This window comes from Callorhinus ursinus, unplaced genomic scaffold, assembly GCF_003265705.2.
Source record: "Callorhinus ursinus isolate GAN/ISIS: 27379988/994484 unplaced genomic scaffold, GSC_fseal_2.0 scaffold48, whole genome shotgun sequence".
Taxonomy (NCBI): domain Eukaryota; kingdom Metazoa; phylum Chordata; class Mammalia; order Carnivora; family Otariidae; genus Callorhinus; species Callorhinus ursinus.
The window spans coordinates 5,191,583-5,213,025 of NW_027397110.1; the positions used below are offsets into that span (position 1 = coordinate 5,191,583).

Below are 21,443 nucleotides of genomic sequence, written 5' to 3' on the forward strand. Positions count from 1 at the left end.
TTGCATCCATGTAGCATCGACTTGAAATGGGCATTTGGGAGTTTTCCTCCTCTTCCTTGCTCTGACAGCCTGCCCTCTCACACTCCTTCCCACATCCTCGGGCTTTTATGCTCCCTCCCTGTCCAGCAGGTCCCCAGCTTCCTCCCGCAGCAGGGGCTGGGGCCTAAGACTTGGGTTCTTCACGGTCTTCAGGTGGAGAATCTGCCAGGAAAAAAAAGGCCCAAAACAAAGTTCCCACACGTTGCTGGGCTCACCAAGCTTTGGTCTTGGTACTCGGTTTGTCTTTTGTCAACTCCCCATGCGAGGGTAAGGTGGAAGTGCTAGAAAAGCTCATCTTGCTCCTTGAGGTGGGGTGAACGCTCATTGTGAGCCATGCGCAGGGAATTATCGAGAGGCAGGAAGCTCTTCCTGACCCCCGAAAGGGAGCAGCGTACTTGTAGGACAGCCATGACCCTTCCCCGCCACCCCTACATACAAAAGAACTGTTCTTAACTGAAGACAAGAATCCAAGAATGTAAAATTCAGTTAAAGACATAAAAAAAAAAAGAAAGAAAAAATAGACACATCCAGAGCCCCAGGCTGTTTGCTCTCGTACCACGTCACCGCCCCAATCAGGGGTGCTTTTTTAAGACTGGGCGCCATGATGTCAGAACATCTGGTCCACCCAGTCAGCCGTGACTAGTGTGTCTGTTGGACACCAAGTAATCTGACACAAGTTTTTATGGGATTACCCTGGTGCCTTGGAGTTGTATAGATGCAGCATTAGTCATTTCAGAAGCAATTAGTAAATAATGAGAGGTACTAAGCTGCTCATGTGGTCTGTAATATCTTCACACAGAAGAGAGACAAGTGATGGCTTAGATTCATTTTCTTAAATAGGTGGATTTTCCTAAAAAAGAAATTAAAAAAATTACTGCTTGAGAAATAAAGAAATAGTCATTAGAATCGCAACCATTTCATAAACGTACCTTAACATTCTAACACCACATTAGCATGAACGAATGTACTGGAATGCAGTCTGTTTGCCTAATAAAAAGACTGTGTCAAACTCAAAATGAGGCCATTTACTAAAACATACAAGCTTTTGGTTAATTTATAATATTTTCCTAATCCCACTTTTATCAGCTCTACTTTGGTGCACTTGGTATTAATGGCCTATTATAGCAGGTATTTGAACACATCTCCTCTTTCATCTGAAGAAAATATTAGCATATCGTAGAGCTGTTGGGACAGATTGTATCTGAGCCACTTTTTCCTCCTTGCAGAAAAGCCTATCAATCATAACTGAATATAGTGATTAATAATGTCACAGCTCTTATTCGCGTGTCTGTGTGCAACTAAATGAAGAGGAGTGCTTGCATTTTGATCTAGAGAATTTCACATAACAAAATAATCAGTTGCCATTTTAGAAAAAAATTATATTGAAAATGCTTCTACCCCAGGCCCTATTTTTGGTTGTTCTATTATTAATTTACTAAAGGCTTCATCAGGAAGCTAAAGCAAACTCTCAGTTATATCAGAATTTGTATCATTTCAGACTGTTTATCTTCTTCTTTTTTAAAATCTTGCACGTTCAGTAGTTCGGTCAAGATCGTAGGGGAGGCTGGCTGGAGCACTTGGGCTTCCCCAGCCGGGTGTGCATTGAGCGCCAGCCCTCACCGCGTGCGTGCCCCTGAGCAAGCCAGTCCCTTTGGGGCCTGTTTCCTTGGCTGTGAAATGGGGAAAGAATAGTGCAAGGTTTTTCCAATCTTGTTGAGATTCTTGGTGACAGTCAATATAAAACGATCTTACCAGAGTGCCGGGGCATAGCAGTTACTCAAAAAAGCAGGAGTTGGAGTTTGCATTTGGAGGAGAGAAGACATGAGTTGTCCCATGGACGGGGAAATGATAGTTTGCGGTCACCTCTGGCTTAAGGCCACAGAGTGGGCCATGTGCTGAAGGCCTCCACGCTTACATCTCCATCTGGGCTCCAGACTCACCACTGTCCTCCTTGCCGTCCCTGGCTGGCAGCTTTCTTCACTTGGCCACCCCAGCACTGGAGTGAATGGTTCCACCATTGTCATGGAGTCAGCCGTTCATGCAGAACCTAGGATTAGCCTTAATTCCTGTGTTTCCTTACTGGCCCTACTCCAGCATCCAGTCCATCAGCAAGTCCCGTCTGCTGCATCCCATGTGCCGTTCCCGGGACCCATCCATCTCTTCAATCCCCCACTGCCACCGTCATCCCCACCCTGTGCTTTGTCAGGAACCCCTGGTCTGCTTTTCCTGTTCCTGCTCGTGCCCCATACACTCTCTATTCCACATGACACCCGGAGTTATCTGTTCAAAACATAAGTCAGATCTCATCAGACTCCCCTGGTTAAGATGCCCCGTGGCTTTCGGTGGCCCGTTGAGTAAACATCAGACACACATCCGGGCTTATGGTGCTCAGCATGGAGATTTTGTTTTTGACTAACCTATCTAAAATTCCATATTTTCCCTGACACTTTGAATGTTCTGAGATTTTTGTTTGTTTACTTGTTTATCACTAGGATATATGTTCCCTGGGAGCAGGTGCCTTCTCTGTCTTACTTGCTGTTATGACTTTAGTGCCTTGAGCAGATCCTGGCACTTGATATGACCTCAGGAAATGTTTACTGAATGAATAAATGGTTCTGTAGGAAAAGTTGACCATAATTGGAGTAGCCAGGAAACACTGCATGGGACAGGTGAGACCAGCACTTGAGTTGGGCCGTGGATGGGGTTTCAGTGTGGTGAGGACAGAGTAGGGGATGAGATGTGGGGTAGGTGTCCGGTTTGCACTCTGACACAAGAAGAGAATGTGGGGGTAGGGGCCAGGGAGGTGTGGCCAGGGCAGTGGGGAGACAAGCTCTGACACCGTCCTGTGGGGAGTTCTGTTTCTCAAAGCAGGATGAGACAGAACATTTTTGGAAGGGAGGATGGAGAAAAAGATGGAATTATTTGAAGGTCAGGTGTGAACCCTAAAGCATGGGGCTGGGGTGGTGGCGGTGGTGATTCAGTGCCAATTTCCCATGAGGAAGGGGCTACTTTGGAGATGGCCCTCGGCGGTCTCATGGACACAGTGGCTGGGACGACGGCTAGACTAGGCCGTGGAAGTCACTCAGCAGCAGGAGCGGCCTACGTTCCTCAAGCACCTCAAGTGTTTCGGGGGTACCATGGGGTTCCTGGGAGGGGGTGCATGTAGCCTGTCCTGTGCGTGATCTGGGGTCAGGGTAACAGGGGCCCCAGAGTTCCTCCTGCGGTGCCCGGGACAGAGCTCCCATCCTATGAGTGCGGGCTGGATTAGAAAGAAAGGAGGTACAGGGAATGCTGCTTCTAGATTTGGCACATGTTAAAAGCCCTCCGTGTTTAGACATAGGGCTTATTTTCATAGCTGGGTCAGAAGTTCAATGGCAGGTAAAATTTCTTATTAGAAGCCTTTATATGTTGTAGGTAAGCCTTTTGAAAATGGAAATTGAATGTGGGAGAAGGTTGACATGGCCTCTGGCGTCTATGACAGCAAGTTGCCCTCTTCACCTTGGCTACAAGGAAACCCAGAGCCAGAGTTTTCAGATTTTTGCTCCCTTGTAGCAACTCTGACTTTTAGGTTGCTTTATCTAGCTCTTTCTTTAGCTCCTTTTTCTCTGTTCCCATGGATCTCATTTAGATGTCTTTTTGTGTAAGCTTGTTCAATTTTTGGTAAAGGCAGGATTTGCATGCATTCAATAACGACATGCATCGTCCTGGGCCCGTGGGGGCAGTCGGGGGAGGAACGCCAGAACAGTGAGAGGAAGCGTCAGCCCCGGGCACAGAGGCAAAGCCTTTGTTAAAGGTGAGCAATGCCCGGCCACCACTCCTCCCACATGTCCCCAAATTGAAAGTTTGTGTTTATGGGGTTCTGAATGTGGTCTAATTTTTTCCTATCTGGTTTGGCTCATCTCTACCAGCTGGTAAATAGGAAATGTTCACGGTAGGAAGCCAATACTCTGCAGAGTGTAAACAGATGGAATCGATATAAAGTGACAAGCTAGACTGTGCTATGGAGAATACAGAGCCAAAAGTAAGAACATAACAGTCAAGCTACTTACTTCGTTCCAGTTCATTTAGTCCTGAATAGCGCTTCATATCTGCACAGCTGTGTTGTTCTTTTTTTCCCTCTTTCTTTCTTCTGGGTTGATAATGACAATTTCAAAGAAAAACTTTAATTAAAGATTTTATACGAAATAGCCAAAAGTAGAATAATAAGGAAAATGAGCATTGATGTGTTTATTGTTAAGAAAAAATCCTTTTTCGTGGTTTCATTTAAAAAAAATTTACTCCTTAAATTTAAAATGAATGTAGTCGTGGTGACAGAAAGGTGCCAGACTGACAGCCGTGGATGCTGAACCCTTCCATTTTGCTGCAGAGCCAAGACATAGAGGCTGCTAGAAGCCCCCTCCCCTTGGGGTTCAGTCCCCAGGCGGGTGGGTAGGATGCCGTTCTCACCCCCTTCTGCTAGAAACTGGGCGAGGAAGGCTGGTTCTCGGGGAGGAACTGAACAGAAAACAGCTTAACAGGAGCCAGTAAGATACCACCGTGGACAGTCGAAGTTAATTTACTGCGCGGGTTGCACTCTGGCGTGAAGAAGCTTGGCCTTCCTCCGGGAAGGGCCACATCGGAGCCGGGCCTAGAGAAGGATTATTTGCAGCCTGACTGAGAATTCTGGCCTTCTGGGAGGAAACATTAGGCCTTTTCTCACCTCCTTTAACGTCTGGGTGGTCATATTTATTTGGGTTCACAGCTTTCCTTCCTGGAGCTCAAAGTGCTATAAAAAGAATTTTAAACAAAGAACTATAGAGTACTAATAACAGCCACTGTTAGCGGCTTATTGAACCATCTGAACTCAGTGGGATACAAATATGAAGCAGTTTGATTTTCTCTCCTCACGGTTCTCAAGCAGGCGCTAGCAAATCCGCCTTTTCATCCCTTAAGGGTTTCTTAGGCAGATCTCATGGCTTTCTGGTCACACTAGCATAGGCCAATCCAGTTTTAAACCTTGAGCTCAAATCCAGCCCAGCTGGCCATCTCCTCCCCTTCTTCCTACGCAAGGGGCACGTGACCTGCTTACTCGCTGGCCCTTCTTTACCTCTCCCCCCCGGTTATAGTTGGGGTCTATGATGAGGGCTGAGGAAAGGGAGTATGCCTTTCTTTTCCTTCACTGGTGTCCTGGTGTCCTCTGTGGGCAGCATGTTAGGCTGCTCTCTTATAGGGCACATGGGGGGTTATTAGGACTGTGCTTTGGGGGCCTCTGAACTATATGGTTCCCTGATGAGGAGGGTCGTCTGTGGCATAACCTCCTCAACTCTACTCTTGGTGGTTCACTGCACATCCTCAGGCTGCGTGGGTCCCCTCACCTGAGGAGCAGCCCCCGGGAATGGTACAATTCAAGCCTTCTGCCTTTCTTGGTCTCCACTTAACCCATTGAAAATTTATACATGCCATCCGTGCCAACAGTAGGCATACACTCTGCGCTCATCTGCCCCTCCCACTCTGCTCTGCTGCCTCTGTCCAGGTCTCAGTTCCTTTCCCCAGGAAGGTGTACAGAACACCGAGTCCACTGGGAAATGAGATGCCTGTGTGCCTCTTCTTGCAGGTTCCTGCCCTATCTGTGCAAGGATTTCCTTGGCCTACTAAAGCTTCTTCCCCATGAATACTACATCCATCCATCCATCCATTCATCCATCCACCCATCCATCTATCATCCATCCATCCGTTTATCCATCTATCCATCCATCCATCCATCCATCCATCCATCCATCCATCCATCCATCCATTTATTCATACATATATACATTCATCCTTTCAATAAATATTCATTAATCCAGGCCCTATTCTTGGTTCTGGACTCCTGCCTACTGAAGACCTTACATCCTCTCAAGGCTCCTATTAACTTGGGCTGGGCAGGGGGGCAGTGAAGGGGTTGGAGGAGTTGGCTGGGGTGGGAGGGAGTAGTGGTACTCAGTATTTCTTGACCTGGGTGTGTAGTTACTTGGTTATTTGGAACTCTGTTCTCAGCCTTTGGTCCCAGTCTACAGTTCCCACCATGCTACCGTTTATGATATTACACATGAGGTGCTTGCACACCTGAGCTCATTTCCTCGCAACCATATGCTGACACAGTGTTCTTATTCATTCCCATTTTACAGATGAGGAAACTGAAGTTTAGTGGTCAGGTTACTGTTCCAAGGTTACCTGAAAAATAGTACAGAGTTGGGATTCGAAGTCTCGCCTCAGAGCCAGTGTCTGGTCTTGCACTACACTGTCCGAAGGTCCCTTGTGGGGAGGGAGGGAGGCAATGGTTGACGCACTGGCGTTGTGGTGGGGGTGGGCAGCTGCTGCAGCCCAGAGCACTTCATGTGGTTCTCAGTGTGGCTCACCATCATGCCTGGGGGAGGTTTCTCTTCCCCCATCTCTCTGCCTTACTCTTTAAGGTCAGATGTTCTCTCCTTCTTGTAATAGCTCTTAAGAGTCTGCCCTCCATAAGTTCATCTAAATCTTTTTTTGAATATGTTTTAATTTTGCTCCTCTTGCCGTTTTTCCCCCCACTTCCTCATTTCACTTCATTCCTATGTGAAATAGGGCTTCATTTCTTTTCCGGAAACGTTAGGTGAATGAGTCCTGGCTTATGTAGCCACACTGCAGAACTGAAAGCCTTCCAGCCTGCTTTTCCCCAGCCCTGCTGTCCAGACGGGAGGATCTAGGCTTTTTAAGTCTGTCCTCACTGTGGTTCCCTTCCCTAGATGCTTGGGTCACCGCCCATCATCCCCCTTGTCCTTGGGCATCTCCCCAGCCTGGGACTCGAGTGACATGGAGAGGATCACATACCGCCCTGCTCTGCGGGTCCGTGGTACTGCAAGGGGGGCTGGGTGCAGTGGGGGCCCGGGAGGGGAGGGGGGCGGGGGCCCGGGTACAGGGGAGACTACTAGCTAGCATTAGCTAGGCAGGGGGTGGAGAGCCAGGGCTGTGGCGGCCAGCACCCAGCCTGGCGTGGGGCTCAGAGAGCGTGGGAAGCAGCTCCTGGCTGGGCCTGGGTGGGGGGGGGGGGGGGGGGGGGAGGGAGCGTGTTGGGACTGAGTCTAGCACAGGGGACGGGGAAGACGGGTGGGAAGAGGGGACTGTAGCAGCTTCTTCAGAGCCTCAGGCCTCTTTCCTGGCTCTCAAGTCTTTAATTTAAAGTTGTAAGTAGCTATTGTTTTGGTTTTCTTTTAAATCCTCAGGGCTTCCCCTGTGTTTGTGCATAGAAAGCTCCCCAACACTTACCACCACCTCAGATGGAAGTGGGAGTGCACGGGGGAGAGTGGAACAGGGGCTGTGAACTTGTTCTGTGAAGGTAGCAAGCATTGCTACCTTTCCGGGCCAGACCTTCTGTCCAACTGCCCCAGTCGGCCACTGTTTGTGGGGGCAGCAGCCACTGCCCCAGTCGGCCACTGTTTGTGGGGGCAGCAGCCAGAGGCACATGCCAACGAGTGGGCGCGTCTGGGCACCAGTACCATTTACTCATGGGTACTGAAGTTTGAAATTCACCTTTCACATGTCACCAAATACCTTTCTTTTGATTTTTTTTGACCGTTAAACAATGTAAAAACCATTTCCAGCTCATAGGCGTACAAAAAGAGTCTGCAGCATGGAATGCGGCACAGGGGGTCAGGCCTCCAGCGACAAGGCAGGCTAGGCGCGCCCCTCCTCTCAGGCCCACCTGCGGCAGTACGGAGAGCAAGAGCACATTTTCTTTCCGGGGCAGTGTGCTGGGTTTGGAGGGAGCAAGTGAAAGGCAGTGGCTCCTCTCCTTTTGCTAACTGTGCCTCAGTTTTTCCCTCTCTCCCTGGGCTTGGCCCTCTGGAGTACTCCTCCCTCCCACAAAGCAGTGGGGCTTGAGGGCTGGAGTCCCGGAGAGCAGCGGCCAGATAGGGAGCTGGGGACCGGGTTCAGGCTGGAACACACCCAGCTGACAAGATCAAAGTTTGGCCTTCAGCAGTGGGATGGAAGTGTAACTAGGAAAGCCAGAGGGAGGGCATGGGCTCCTGCCCCAAAGGGACAGTGTCAGGACCAGAGAAGGGGTCGGGGCAGCACACACAGCATGCTGACCCACTCTGCAGGTACTTCTGAGCATCCAGCTCTCTCCAGGTGCTGTTCTAAGCCCTGAGGACAAAGCAGCCAACAAAACCAAGTCCTCTTCCGTGGAGTTTACATTTCAGTGGAGGAAGGAAGACAATCAACAGATACAGAAAGAAATATGAAGGGGTCCAGGCGTAGATGAACACTAAGAGAAAGAGGAAGTGCGGGGTCAGAGGATGAACGCAGGCTTTTGTGCGGGCCACCGAGGAAGGCTTGTAGGAGCAGGTGGAGTGTGACAGACCTGAATGAAGGCCAGGAGGGAGCTGTCAGGAGGAGCAGATCAGATGTGCGAAAGTCTTGGAGGATGAGCCTGCGCGGTACGGGTGAGAGAGAACCAGGAGGCCTGGCAGCTGGAGCAGAGACAGCAGGGGACAGTGGGAGGGTGGGGTGGAGAGGTAGTGAGGGTTGGAACAAGTAGGGCTTCGCAGGCCTGGTGAGGACTTTCCAGCGTGTGTGAGAGAGCCTGCTGTGCTTGTGAATTTGAGTAGTTCCTTGTGGCTAGAGCCCAGGGACTGTGGGAGGGGGGGAGATTGTGGGATTTGGAGCTGGCGTGGGGGCTAAGCAGGAGGCTCAGAGACAGTGCCTCTTAATACAGACATGTCCCACTTATACCAAAATGGCACACGTCTCGCTGGCCTAGAAAGGAGCTAGATGCTGCCCACGCCATCCTGTTTTTCTGTCTTTACCTTTTCCTTTCCCGCCTCCCCTCCCTTCCCCAGGGAGCAGGGAAATGGGGTGGGGCACGGACACGGTCACTCTCATGACCCCAGCCACTTGGTTCCTTTACGCTTTTCTGTTCTCTCCTGTCATGGATGGGATAAGTCTTATATACTGTGGCCCTAACTTTCCTGCCTTCGATAAGCCCCACCATCTGCAGCTCAGTTCAGATCTTGCCAAACTTCAGTCTGACAAATGATAAGAAACTTGGAGACATACCTCTGGTGGGAGTGAGTTCTGTGCCAGACTCGCTGCCTCCTGGCTTTCCACGCTGGAGACCCATATGGGCTGCTTCGGGGGTTTAAAAAAGCGCATCGCCTCATGTCCTCCATTTTACCAGAAGAGGTGAATCGAGATTTGGCAGCACACGAGGTGCTGCGGGTCCTGTGCAGCCGCGGAGCAAGGGTTCTCGGTGGCTGCGGCTCCGCTCTCTTAGACAAAGCCACTGGGCTGTGGGCGGCTCCCCGGGAGCCAGCCTTGCAGCAGGTGCATGCCCTGCCCCCTCCTCCTCGCTGGCCATTCCTGGTTTGGAAGATTGAGATGGTTTCAGCCAGTGTTCCCCGGTTGTTAGAAGAGGGAGGTGTGTCTAGAATTTAGCATGGGGCTTTGCATAGAACATTCAATTAATATCTGTTCAATTATTATATTATTAGAATCATTATTACATCAACCATAGACGGAGCCATTCTGACACTCAGGATTGGCCCTGAGGTGGTATAACAAAGCTTCCTCAGGGTGTGGCCTTTTCCCAAGCAGGTGAAAAGAAGACAGATTCATTCGTTCACTCAAACAGTTACTGAGCCAGACCCCGGAGCCGAAGCCCCAAACCCAGCTCCAGGGAGCTGACATTCCCGAGGGAGAGACAGACGGTCAAGATGAGCATTAAATCGGTTGGTGAGAAGTACTCTGAAGACGAGGATCAGAGTGCAAGGGGTGAGGTCCTAGCTTCCACTTGTGGTCAGGAAGGCCTTTCTGATAAGATGACAAGTGGGCTGAGATCTGGATGAAGTGAGGGAATGAGACAGTGGGCATCCGGGGAAGAATGTTCTAGGCAGAAAGAATAGCACAGGCGAACGCCTTGAGGCGGGAGGAGCCTGGCACTCAGGAGGAGCAGCAGAGGGTCTGGTGTGGCCTGAAAGTAGCGAGCTAGGGGACAAGTGGGGGAGATGAGGTGGGAGAGCTACCAGGAGCCAGTCTGTGGGGCCTGGTGGGGCACAGCTTATGGGGAGATGTGAGTGAGGTCATGGGGGACAGGGTCATGAGTGTCTGGTAGGTCGCATCATGGAACAGGAGGGGAGGCCCCTCACATGGGTTTGGAGTCAGACAGATGCTGGGGAGGACCAGGCCCTTGGTCACTGCCTTATAGCCATATCCGTTTTTCCTGTAAATAAAGAGCAAGGCTCTGGGTGGGGGGGAAGGAGAGGGGAGAACGGGAAGGGAGGCTGGGAGGGGAGAGAAGGTGGACAGAGTCTGGATGGGGGTGGTGAGCGACTAGCGCAGTAGAGCAGGGTCGCACAGCGCCCTTGAGTGAGGGGACCCAGGGAAGTGTTGAATGGGTCACCCCCTGCAGCCACATCAGGTGTGGGGAGTAGGAGATGAGTTGGATTTAACCAGGGACAGGGGCTTGCCAGGGCTGCGGCGGGAGGAGGGAGCGCATATGCAGGGGTGATTATAGAGACGGAGTGGTTGAGAGGGAGCGAGGGGGAGCTGTGCCCAGGAACTGAGTGGCAGGTGGGGGCCCTGCTGTGGAGAAGGCTGTAGGGTCCTGCACTCGAGCAAGGCGGCTAGAAGAGGGGTGGGGTGGTTGGAGCGTGGGGCTTGGTTTTGGAGAGTGGCAGTCACTGGGGGTGACATGGTGTAGAGTCTTGAGCAGGGAGCGGTGACGTCTGGCTGAGAGGAGGACTGGGACCTGAGAGACCCGGGCTCAGGGGTCGTCTGCCAGGGGCTCCTGGGCGGGCCTGGAAGCAGGGCCGGCATGTCAGGGGCTAACGGCCCAGCCAGGAGGCCTGGCACTCATAGGTCCAAGCAGCCAAGGAGAAGAGGGAGCAGTGGCCCCCTCCCACCTGCTCCGTGATTCCTCAGGTATGAGCGAGAGGGCAGCCGCCCCAGGAGGGGGCTGCAGGGCTTCCTTCCAGGTCAGGCACAGTCTAGTGAAGGGAACTGGCAGAGGAAGTAGGGGATGTTAATAAAAAGAGAAGAAAAAAACAAAACAAAACCTGTTCGTCCTAGAGTTTTTCCCAAACCTCTTCATGAGAGGCACTGATGACCGAGTCTGGACTGGGGATGGACCTGACCTGGTCCAGGGCAGCAGAATCAGACCCGCCGAGGCCCAGTTGTGCCAGACCTTTATCACTTTTTATCCACAACCCCATCCCTAGCTTTCATGTTCCACCGGGCAGAATGCACTCCTGTCCTGCCCTAGCCACCTCTCAGCCCAGATGCCTCCTCCTGCAGGAAGCCTCCTGGGTGACTCAGGCTGGAAATGCCTGTTCTCTTCTGTGAAGGCCTACAGCTCTACACTCTCCCCGTTATCTGGCTCTTGTTCCCACAGCTTAGTTTCACGAATATTTATTTTATGTCTTCTCTTCTCCTCCAGTACCATGGCTAAAGGGTTGACTTGCATTAGAATCCCGGTATCATCATTGTCGATGCAGGTGATGTCGCGTGACTCATGTAGCCTCCTTGAACCTCAGTTTTATCTAAAAATGGGGAATGGTACTTCCTTCCTGTGGGTTGGGGGAACTCAATCACATAGCTCCATGCTTGGCACATGTGGGGCCGGGCAATGTTCCTGTCCTCTAAGTACAAGTAGCTTTGGGGTAAGCACATGGCTTAGTACTCGGCATCTCCACAGGGCTGATCCAAATGCCTTTCACATTTGTGTGCCCGATAAATACGTACTTGATGAATTTGGGAAAGATACCTATACAACTTTTCTATAATATTTTTTCAAAAATTTAAAGGGGTTGAAGTGTACAGTCCTATTTTGCAGCTCCTAGTAAAAACAGTTTGCATGTGGCTGTGGAAAAATGAAGATCGTCCAAGTCCGGCCCTGCCTGAACTATAGTTTTTAAGCACCAATTAACAAAAAAGATTTTTCACATGGCTCTAAAAGGGAGTGAATTGTGTATGAGACTTACTGCTTTGCATCAGAAAGACTTTTTAAAAACTTACTGAGACCATTTACAGAGAAAATGGCTTTACAAACATTCAATAAATGCAAAATGTTCTTTTTTTCCATAGACGTATCATTTTGCAATACCTACAACTGTGAGTCTTTGAAAACATTTTATTTTACAAGAAGTATTTAAAAACGTTCACATTTTTTTTTATGACCATTTTGGTTTTTAACACTGGGTCTTTTGACTTCTCCGAAATCACTTTTTCTACACAGATTTTCAAAAACATTAAAACTGTTATCAAAGCCTTCAAGCTCATTGATGTTAACAAGTCTGGTCTGATCCAGCCCTGTGAGCTGAGGAAAGTTCTGGAGACCTTCTGTTTGAAGATGAAAGATGATGAATACAGAAAGTAAGTAAGCGGAGGTCTGGTGAGAGATGGCTCAGTAGAACTTAGCCCAGTTTCAAAGTGGGGCCTGGCAGGTGCCCTGGAGCCAGACATCATCCTCTCCTGCAGTCTCTGTCTTGACTGTTTTTAAAAGAGGTGCTCATGGCATTTCTCATGTGTTGGTGGTGCTCTCCGCAAATGCTCAGACTCGAGAGCTAATGGTTCTAATTCCAAGAGTCCCCAGGGTGGCAGTCATCTGGCCTGCAGATCGGAACACATCTTGATTATTTAAGTAATCCATCACTAGTTGTCTCTCCTTTCCTGGTTGGCCCCACGCCTGCCATCCCCTGTGTTTCCAGTTCATAGTTGACGTTTACTCAAAGCCCGGGGTTAGAGAAGAACAAATTTCTGGATTTATTCTTTAGTTGATGTGCTCCCTGCTGGCTCTCCCTCCTGATATAATAACAGAAACTTAACTTGCCTCTGAGGACGGTTGTTGCTGGGGTCCAGGGGACACTGCAGCAGGGGGACAGTGAATAACGAAATGTTTAGCTGCTTCACAGCTGCTGAAAGCCACCACCGCCTGCTCCTGACGCGAGGGCAGCATGTGGAAGTCTGCCTGGGGTTTCTTGTTGTTGTTTTGAGCCTCCAATAAACTCCAGATCGTTTAAAAGAAGCCCAATGTTTGGCTTCTGTGGCTACCTGAGTTTTGAATGGAAGCCACCAGAAGGGGGCCTACATTTAACTTCTTTTCGGTGGTACTCGGCCAAGAAGCTTTCTTCCTCTTCCTGCCTTTTCCCCCTTCTCTGAGTATCCCCCAGGCTGTTAACAGAAGCACCAAGCTTTATTCTTTCACTCTGAGCCAAGGAGTTTCACATCACACTGCAGTAATAAATCCCTATGACACTGGGGGCCATGCTCGCTCGCATGGTGTCATAAAGACGATGTTGGTTCTGGAAGGAACGGAGGAAGTTGCTCCTGCGGCAAGGGAGTGTAGGGGGCATGTGACCATGGCATGGGCACCGTGGGGGCTGAAAAGCAAGGGGACTTTTTAAAAATAGGTATTTCCTGGTCTTTTGAATATTTTCTTCTTTTTTCCTCCTTATAACCCACCTCAGAATATAAAAGGACATAATAGATGTTTTAATTTTTACATCCTTCCGACTGGGAAAGTGTCCAGAATAAGATCCAAACAAAACAAATTAAATAATTTTGTGCACGCAATTATAGAACAGAAGCAACACTCTTATAAAACAGGCAATCAAAAAACCAAACAGTGTTTTATTTGACAATAAACCTTGTGTTTGGCACTGCAGTCTCCAACCTAGTAAATCTATAAAAAAATGTTACTATTTCCCCATCTCGTAAGTATCGAATAATAAAGAACTCCACAAATTTTTATTTGAGATTTTTTTTTAAGCCTCGAAAACAATACTGTTTTCATAAGGCTTGAGAAACTTAACATAATAGAATTGCTTTTCTTTAGAACAGAAACGCAGAAGATCAAAAGTAGACCATTTCTTCGATTGCTTTAATGCTTTTCTTATTGAAGCTCAAGAATATACTCTTTTCCTTGAGAAGCTGCTTCAGTATTAACTTGGTCTTTTTAGTTTTTGAGCAGGAAACACAATGCATTTTTGAATCCTTTCTTTTATCAAAAACAGCCTTCTATTGAATACCAGCCTCTACTTCTCGGGGTGGCAGCAAACGCCTGGCCTTTGGAGTCGGGCATGCTTGGGGTCAGGTCTGTGCTGTGCCCTCCCAGCCCTAGGATCTCGGGAGGCTCCTGGGCCTCTCTGAGACCCAGCTTCCTCTTAAAGAAGTGCAGACCGAGGAGCCCACTTTGCAGGGCAGGCGCCAAGATTCCCCGTAATGTGCACAGTGGGCCTCGGATGCACATAGTGGGTGCTCGTCCCACAGTGACTCTGTCACGGTTGTAAAGATTCCAGGAATGCGTTTTACTCCTTGGAAACCAGTTCTCTTTAGGCTGCAGAATACCATGCAGCGTGTGTGAAGAAGAGGCGAGAGAGAAAATCCTCACCAATTTCGTATTTAATCACACCACCCTGAGACCCATTGGGTTTTGCTTTTCCTTTCCCATCTCTCACACCCACCCCATCCTCCGGTTGCCCTGCAGGCTGAAGTATTTGAATCCCGATAAAATAAGTATGAGCAGCCTGAAAAGCAAACAAACTCACTGGAGGTTGGCCGCTGCCTGAGCAGAGCAAGGAAACCCATGGCTAGTTGTAGGTGGTGATGGGGGAGAGGTTCACAGGTCGATGGGTGTCATTCCCTTTGCCTCCCTGCAGTTGGCCTTCCTGTGTGCCCCACTCGCCTGCAGTCTGTGCAGACCTCTGAGCTCTCCTGCCCCAAGTGCAGGACTCTGGGAAAACAGCCCTAGCCCTTTCGTCTCAGGAACGATTCTGCTTCCCCTGCCTTTATTCTTCTAAAAAAAAAAAAAAAAAAAAAAAAAAAAAGCCTTTGAGATACTGCATGCCTGGGCAGTACTGAGGCTTGATTTTTGAGATATTATCTGTAGGAAATATTACCATGGAATTCTGTCTGTGTGTCCTCAGTGAATATGCGGCCAGTATTATGAAGGCAGATGGGGCTGGGCATTACGAGAGGTCGGGATTCTCTTAGGAGGAAATACCAGTCTGAAAGAATGCTGGATTTTTACAGAAAACAGGGAACTTGGTGATGAGGCTTTTGTCAGTATCTGGACATGTTACCAGAGCAGAAGAGTAGCCAACACTTTCCACAGGACGGCAGCCCAAACAGGAAGGAGCACAGGAGGCCAGCCCCTTGGGTCCCTGAGCCTACAGCCGTATTTTCACGAGGCAGAGTCTGTGGATGAAAGATGTGGCTATTTGGGGAGTTTCAGCATGAGCATCTGGCAGCTATCCTATCTCCAGATAATTTTTCTTATTAGAACAATAGGCAAGATTCATCAAAGTGGGGGGAAAAAAAGGTACGCGTTGAAATATTCAACATTACTCTTTGTTAAATTTGGAAAACAGAAAAATAACAAATACTTTAAGTGATAATTACTAAATTTTTAGAAAGCAGCATGAAATTAGGTAATTATAGAAACCAACACATATGGAGATAATATAACCAAACATTTAAAAACTGTCAATTTTTTATAAATGTAATAATGCAGATATCATCTAGAAAACCATTTATCAAATGGCAGATTTGAATAATAGAAAATTCATTTTAAGAAGGAAAAAAATCCAAACATCCTATTTATCTGAACTTTAAAAAAAGAGTATCTTGGTATATTTTAGGGAGAGACGTTGGTTAAGTGTATTTTTTTGTTGGTTTTTTTTTAAATATTTATTTATTAGAGAGGGGGAGAGAGAGAGAGAGAGCATGAGCAGGGGGGAGGGGCGGAGGGAAAGGGAGAAGCAGACTCCCCGCTGAGCAGGGAGCTCAACACGGCTGGATCCCAGGGTCCTGGGATCATGACGTGAGCTGAAGACAGACGCTTAACTGACTGAGCCACCCAGGTGCCCTGGTTACATGTTTTAAAATGTTCTTTTTTCTCTGTGGAGATCATAGAATGCTCCAAGGAAAGTTTTGCCCCTGCCACAGTGAACTGGGCCTCCGTTGTCTCTGTCATATGCTGTGCTTGGTCACCAGAGTGGGCTATGTTCTCCCCTCCCCCTAGCTCTAGATGTCTCTGGTTGTAGAGGCTTTGTGCTGATTGACTCATGGTCCAGATCATTGCCCCGTAATTCCTGAAGGCAAATGGGACCTGCTTTTGCGGTCCACATATGGCCTGAATCATGGCCATCCCATCCTCCTGCCAGAGAAGGGAGAAAACGAGAACTGGGGCCTGACTGCCCCCATGCGTCGGTAGGCCAAGTACAGTGATCTCCTCTGAAGTGTCTGTGTGTTTTAATTTTACAGTAACACTTCCTAGGGTTCACTTTTTAATTTCAGCTCTAGCTAGAAGCACATTAAAATGAATGCCAGCCCCCGTGTTAAAGGACACCTTGCTTCATTTTAGATTCTCTATATCATAATTTCTGATTACCAAAGAACATTTCTGTTCCAGGTTTGCAAAACACTACAACATTGATAAAGATACCGCAGTGGATTATAATGTTTTTTTGAAGAACCTCAGTGTAAATAATGACTTGAATCTTAGGTATTCTGTGGGAAATCAAGGTGAGTGTTTTATAAGTATATAGCTAAAGATTTCAGTATCCTTTGGCATGATAATTCCTCTTCTATGAATCTGTTCTGAGGAAATACTTTCAGATATGGAAACTGCATTAGGCACAAAGATAGTCATGGCATTGTTATTTAGAAGAATAACGTAAATGTCTAACAACAGGAAAAGGGTTCAGTGAGTCACAGCGTATCCACCCGGTAAAATGTGCAGCCACGAGCAATGATTTCCACGAAGTTAATGGTAAAATGGAAAGTGTATGCTGAGTATCAGTAAACGATGGGAAAGAAATTCTAAAATACAGATTGTCTTTAAGTGATGTGTCTTTGGGTGTTATCTGGTTCTTTTTTCTGCTGCTTTTGTATTTTCAAAAATTTGTATAATGAACCTGTTACTCCTTTTGTGATGGGAAAAATCTTTATATAAAAGGGCAAATAGCTGCGTAGTTTATACATTATATTAGACATGTAAAGCCAGGCATATAACCTTGAGAAGGAAAATTTTTCCTTGCACCAATGGCGTTTATCCCAGCCTCATCAACAAAGTGCCCAGAGTTGTTGACCTGCTAGATAGTTCTGGAGAGAGCAGAGTCCAGTTCCCTGAGGATGAATTTATGAAGAATGCAGTTGGGAGATTTCTCCTCCGGGCCTTTGGTCATTTGAGGCAAGTGGTTTCTTGCCTCAGGGGCTTATCACCTATGAAGGGCTCCTTCAAGAAATGGTGTTACTGGTTTCCATGTAATTCAATACAACAAATATTGAGCATCTTCTGCAATTCTCAGATTTGCCTCACTAGCATACTTAACAAAGACAAATTCTCAGATTTTAGCTCAGTTTCCCTAAGATCACTGAGAGCAGACTCCAGGGCTCTCCTTTTAAAAGCCTCTCAAGTTTTGGGAATTACTAGATAGGATGATCTTCCAAGGACCTGTTCATCCCTTATGTTTTGTTAGTTCATATGCAGATCCTTATACCACTAGGGTTCAAAGCCAAGTAACATACTCTATCTTTAAGGAGTGTGTGTGTGTGTGTGTGTGTGTGTGCATGTGTATGTGTGTGAATTTTTAAAAAACAGGGCAGGTAAAGCATAAAGTAAGTCACATAAAGAGTATAATAATAAAAAGCATTTATTTATTGTGCTTTATATAGATACTTTATAAGCTTTAATTTTAATTTTGATTTTCTCTCAGTACCTTTGTGAGATGGGTACTATTGTCCCATTTTTTAGATGAGAAAACATGGACTCAAGGGTGCCAAATGAAGTCCCCAAAGTCATATAGCTCATTTTTGGTGGAGTTGAGATTTGAACTGTTTAGCTCCAAAGCAGACTGTTGAAATGCCTGGGAGGGAAGAACAAAATGTCATGGGATGTTCACAGGAGGAAGAGGGGTATCCGGGTAAGAGCTAGGAGGCCCTTTTGCAGGGCCAGAGTTCACAGAATGCATGTGACAAGCATGGAGGGAAGGAGAGCATTCTAGTCCATGGGCCTTTGGGGTGGGGGCATGTTGGGCTGAAGCATGGGCTGTGCATTTTGCCCAAGTGGGATATAAGGTGGTGTCTCGCTTGATTATAGAAAATTTTCATCACAAGTAAGTTTATAGACTTAATTTGAGAACCGTAATGCTCCACCCCACTTACCAAACATTTGTTCCATGCCAGGCCTTAGGCTAAGCTCATTCCTGTACTGTCTCTTTCCATATTCACCCAGTCCTGTGAGGCAGGCACTGAGGCAGGTAAGTGAAAAGATTGAAGTAAACGAGCCTATCCTACCACCCAGAATTAACCACTGTCAGCATGATTCCTGGTATCTTTCCACGCAGATCTGTGGAAAGGAGAGACAGATAGGAAGAAATACATTTGTAAAAATGGGTTCATATAGATGCTATTTTATATAAGTGTCTACTTTTCCTTGAGTGTTAAAGAAGAATAGGAATTGAAATGAAACTGAAGAAAATCTTGAATATGTCTTGGCTGGATATAATATCCGTGAGTCACATGTTCCCACTCCCAAACGTCAGGGACTTTGACCCACTGCCTCTGGCTGTGGAGAAGTCTGAGGCTTACCTAATTTTCTTACTGGTCGTGTGCTTTTTCTAGCTGGCTGCCCAAAAGAATTGTTTGTCCCTGAATTTCAGAAACATAGTTAGGATAGTTAGTGTTTTCCAAAGCACAATGTATCTTTAATCTGCAGATCCAATTACCTTTTCATTTTGAGATTTTTTTTTAATATTATATATCTTTGAATAAATCTTTGGTTTCATTTTTCTGATCTTTAACTTCAGTGATACAAATTATCCTTACGTTGGATTGTCTTTGTCTTCTGTATCAAATGGTCTCAAAGTGATACATTCTCTTTGACCTTTTCCTTGGCAGTCACAGTGATCATCTCAGGTCTTCCGTCTATACCTGTAATTTGATTTTTACCAAGGTCGATTTTATTCTGTGCTATTTCTACTTTATTTATTACTTCTATTTTTTTTTAAGATTTTACTTATTTTTTGACAGAGAGAGACACAGCGAGAGAGGGAACACAAGCAGGGGGAGAGGGAGAGGGAGAAGCAGCAGGCTTCCCGCCGAGCAGGGAGCCCGATGCGGGGCTCGATCCCAGGACCCTGGGATCATGACCTGAGCCGAAGGCAGACGCTTAACCGACTGAGCCACCCAGGCGCCCATTTATTACTTCTATCATGGCCTTTCCTTTGGTCTACTATATTACTTTCCCTCTCATTTTGTTGTTTTTTCATCTTGTTTTACTGAACGTGTATTCTTATTAAGATGTTCTGTAAAGTAATGTGTACCTTTTACATTTTATTCCAAGATGGGATCTTTGCCTTTTGTATTACTCTCGTTCCTTCCCAGTATACCTACATCTACACCAGCCCCTGACACTTTTCCAGTAGAGTTTTCATAATTTCAAGAACATCGGGTAAATGGATCATTTTTTATTCTATTATACCTCTTTAATTAATTAGTCTACCTTCAGATAATATTATACTAATTCACATGACGTATAAGGACTTTACCACCGGTATTTCCATTCGTCTCTCCTGTATTTTGTTAGATTGTTGTTACAGATTGTACTTTTATATATGCTATAAACGCAAAATGCTGCTTCTCTTGCTCTGCGGAGATTTTCTGTCTGTTCGCTCATCAAGAGTATATTTTCCTTTATATTCTCAAACACTTATTTTGAAATTTAAACTTTTAAATGCTTTAAAATTTTCGTCTGCTAATTCCAACATTTAGGTCATCTCAGAGTCTGGTCTTTATTGATTCCTTGTTTTTTCTTTCTTGAATAGGGATCACAGGGTCCTGTTTTGTTTTGTTTTGTCTTTCCCATGTCTCGCAATTTTGTAATTTATCCTGGATAGAGCAAATCATGCATTGTAGAGACTGTAGATTCTGTTATGTGCCTCTGAGGAATTTAAGTATTTGTTTTAGCAGCCAGTTTATTTGCCTGCACTCAGACTCTAATCTTTGTCTCCCCTGAGGGCTTTCACACTTGAAATCTTTGTAGTGCTATTTTAGACTTAGCTGGGTGTCTTATTGTCTGCTCTACACATTTGTTCAGGGGTTAGCCGAAGATCTTGGCAGAAATTATGCACAGACGTTAGAAATCCCCTGTGCTTTTCTTTTGGGGGGGGCTTTCCTTACTTTCTTACTTTCTAGCTGCTGTGTAGTCCTCAACTCTGTTTTCTGTTTCCTAAAGCCAGCAGGACTCCTGGGTCTTATATCCAAATTCTATCCATTTAGCATCTTTTCAGCTGAGACCTGCCCTCAGGCAAAAAGCCAGAAATAACAAGAAATGTATCAAGTGTTACTCTATTTTTCCAAGTGTCGACTCCAGTTTATATCAGTTGCTCTCTAATGCCTTCAGATAGTTTTTTGTTTATATTTTGGCCAGAGTTTATAATTGTTTTCTGCTGGGAGGACAGGTTCAATATGAGCCAATCCACTAAATTGAAAGCAGAACTTGCTAGCTGCCCAAATTAAGTTTCTTCTTGCTTCAGTCTATGCTGGTAAAATTTTTCTAATTTGTACTATTTTTTTTCTTTGGCTTTTGTCATTAGGAATTGTAAGTAGGTAAGTGGTATAATACAGTTTCAGTTACAACATGGAAATCTCATTGGGTTTTTTTTTTTCATTTTGTTATCAATAATTGGCAACTTTTTTGTTTGTAAGGGATACATAAAATAATGATGCATGTCACAATGAGAGGCATTTTCGATTCAATTCAATATGAGATATATATCTGGTTATTCTCCTATATATTCCTGTTCCTGCAGTGTTTGCTCAAGTTCTTATTGCTATTAGTAGTTAAATTTGGGGGAGTCAAAAGTTAGATGCAGAGTTTTGACTGTGTGGGGCTGGCACCCCAACCCTCATGCTGTTCAGGGGTCAGCTGTAGTAATCTGGGGCTATGGACTGCGTTATAGTAAAGCTCTATACCGCAGTTGTCAACACAGAGGTCTATTTACTGGTGTATATAGTGGGGCAGGATGAATCACTGGCACCGGCTGGTCATCATCCCCGTTGCCATCCCATCAACTCAAAATCCTCAGCCCCAAAGTCTGAATAGTAAGGTATCAGCATATCCTTTCTGGGTTGGCTTATCATGGAAATTATTTTATTTGGACCATGGGTTGGCTAATTTGAATCCCCACCTTACTCACTTGTTTTGGGAAAAGCCAAGGAATCCAGATAGGTTGCTCAGGGTATTGATCAAACAAAGAAGACAGTGACATTATATGGAACAGTTGAAAGTCCTTTGTAGGTTTTGATTCATCTTCTAATTTCTCTCTGTGTAAGTCATAAGGAAGTACGTCTTCCTGTGCCACTGACTCAGCTTCTATACGATTGCTACATTAGGAGCGAAAACCTCCTTT

General features: G+C 46.4%; 1 protein-coding gene across 7 annotated transcripts in view; it reads left to right on the forward strand.

Moving 5' to 3' along the window:
* EFCAB6 (EF-hand calcium binding domain 6) overlaps nt 1-21,443 on the forward strand; it is a 219,833-nt gene that overhangs the window by 44,586 nt on the left and 153,804 nt on the right. For all 7 annotated transcript variants that reach the window (XM_025882318.2, XM_073882664.1, XM_073882663.1 and 4 more), the window contains 2 exons: nt 12,266-12,402; nt 16,442-16,554. In XM_025882318.2, coding sequence (XP_025738103.2) covers nt 12,266-12,402; nt 16,442-16,554 — 250 coding nt within the window. The remainder of the gene's footprint in view (nt 1-12,265; nt 12,403-16,441; nt 16,555-21,443) is intronic.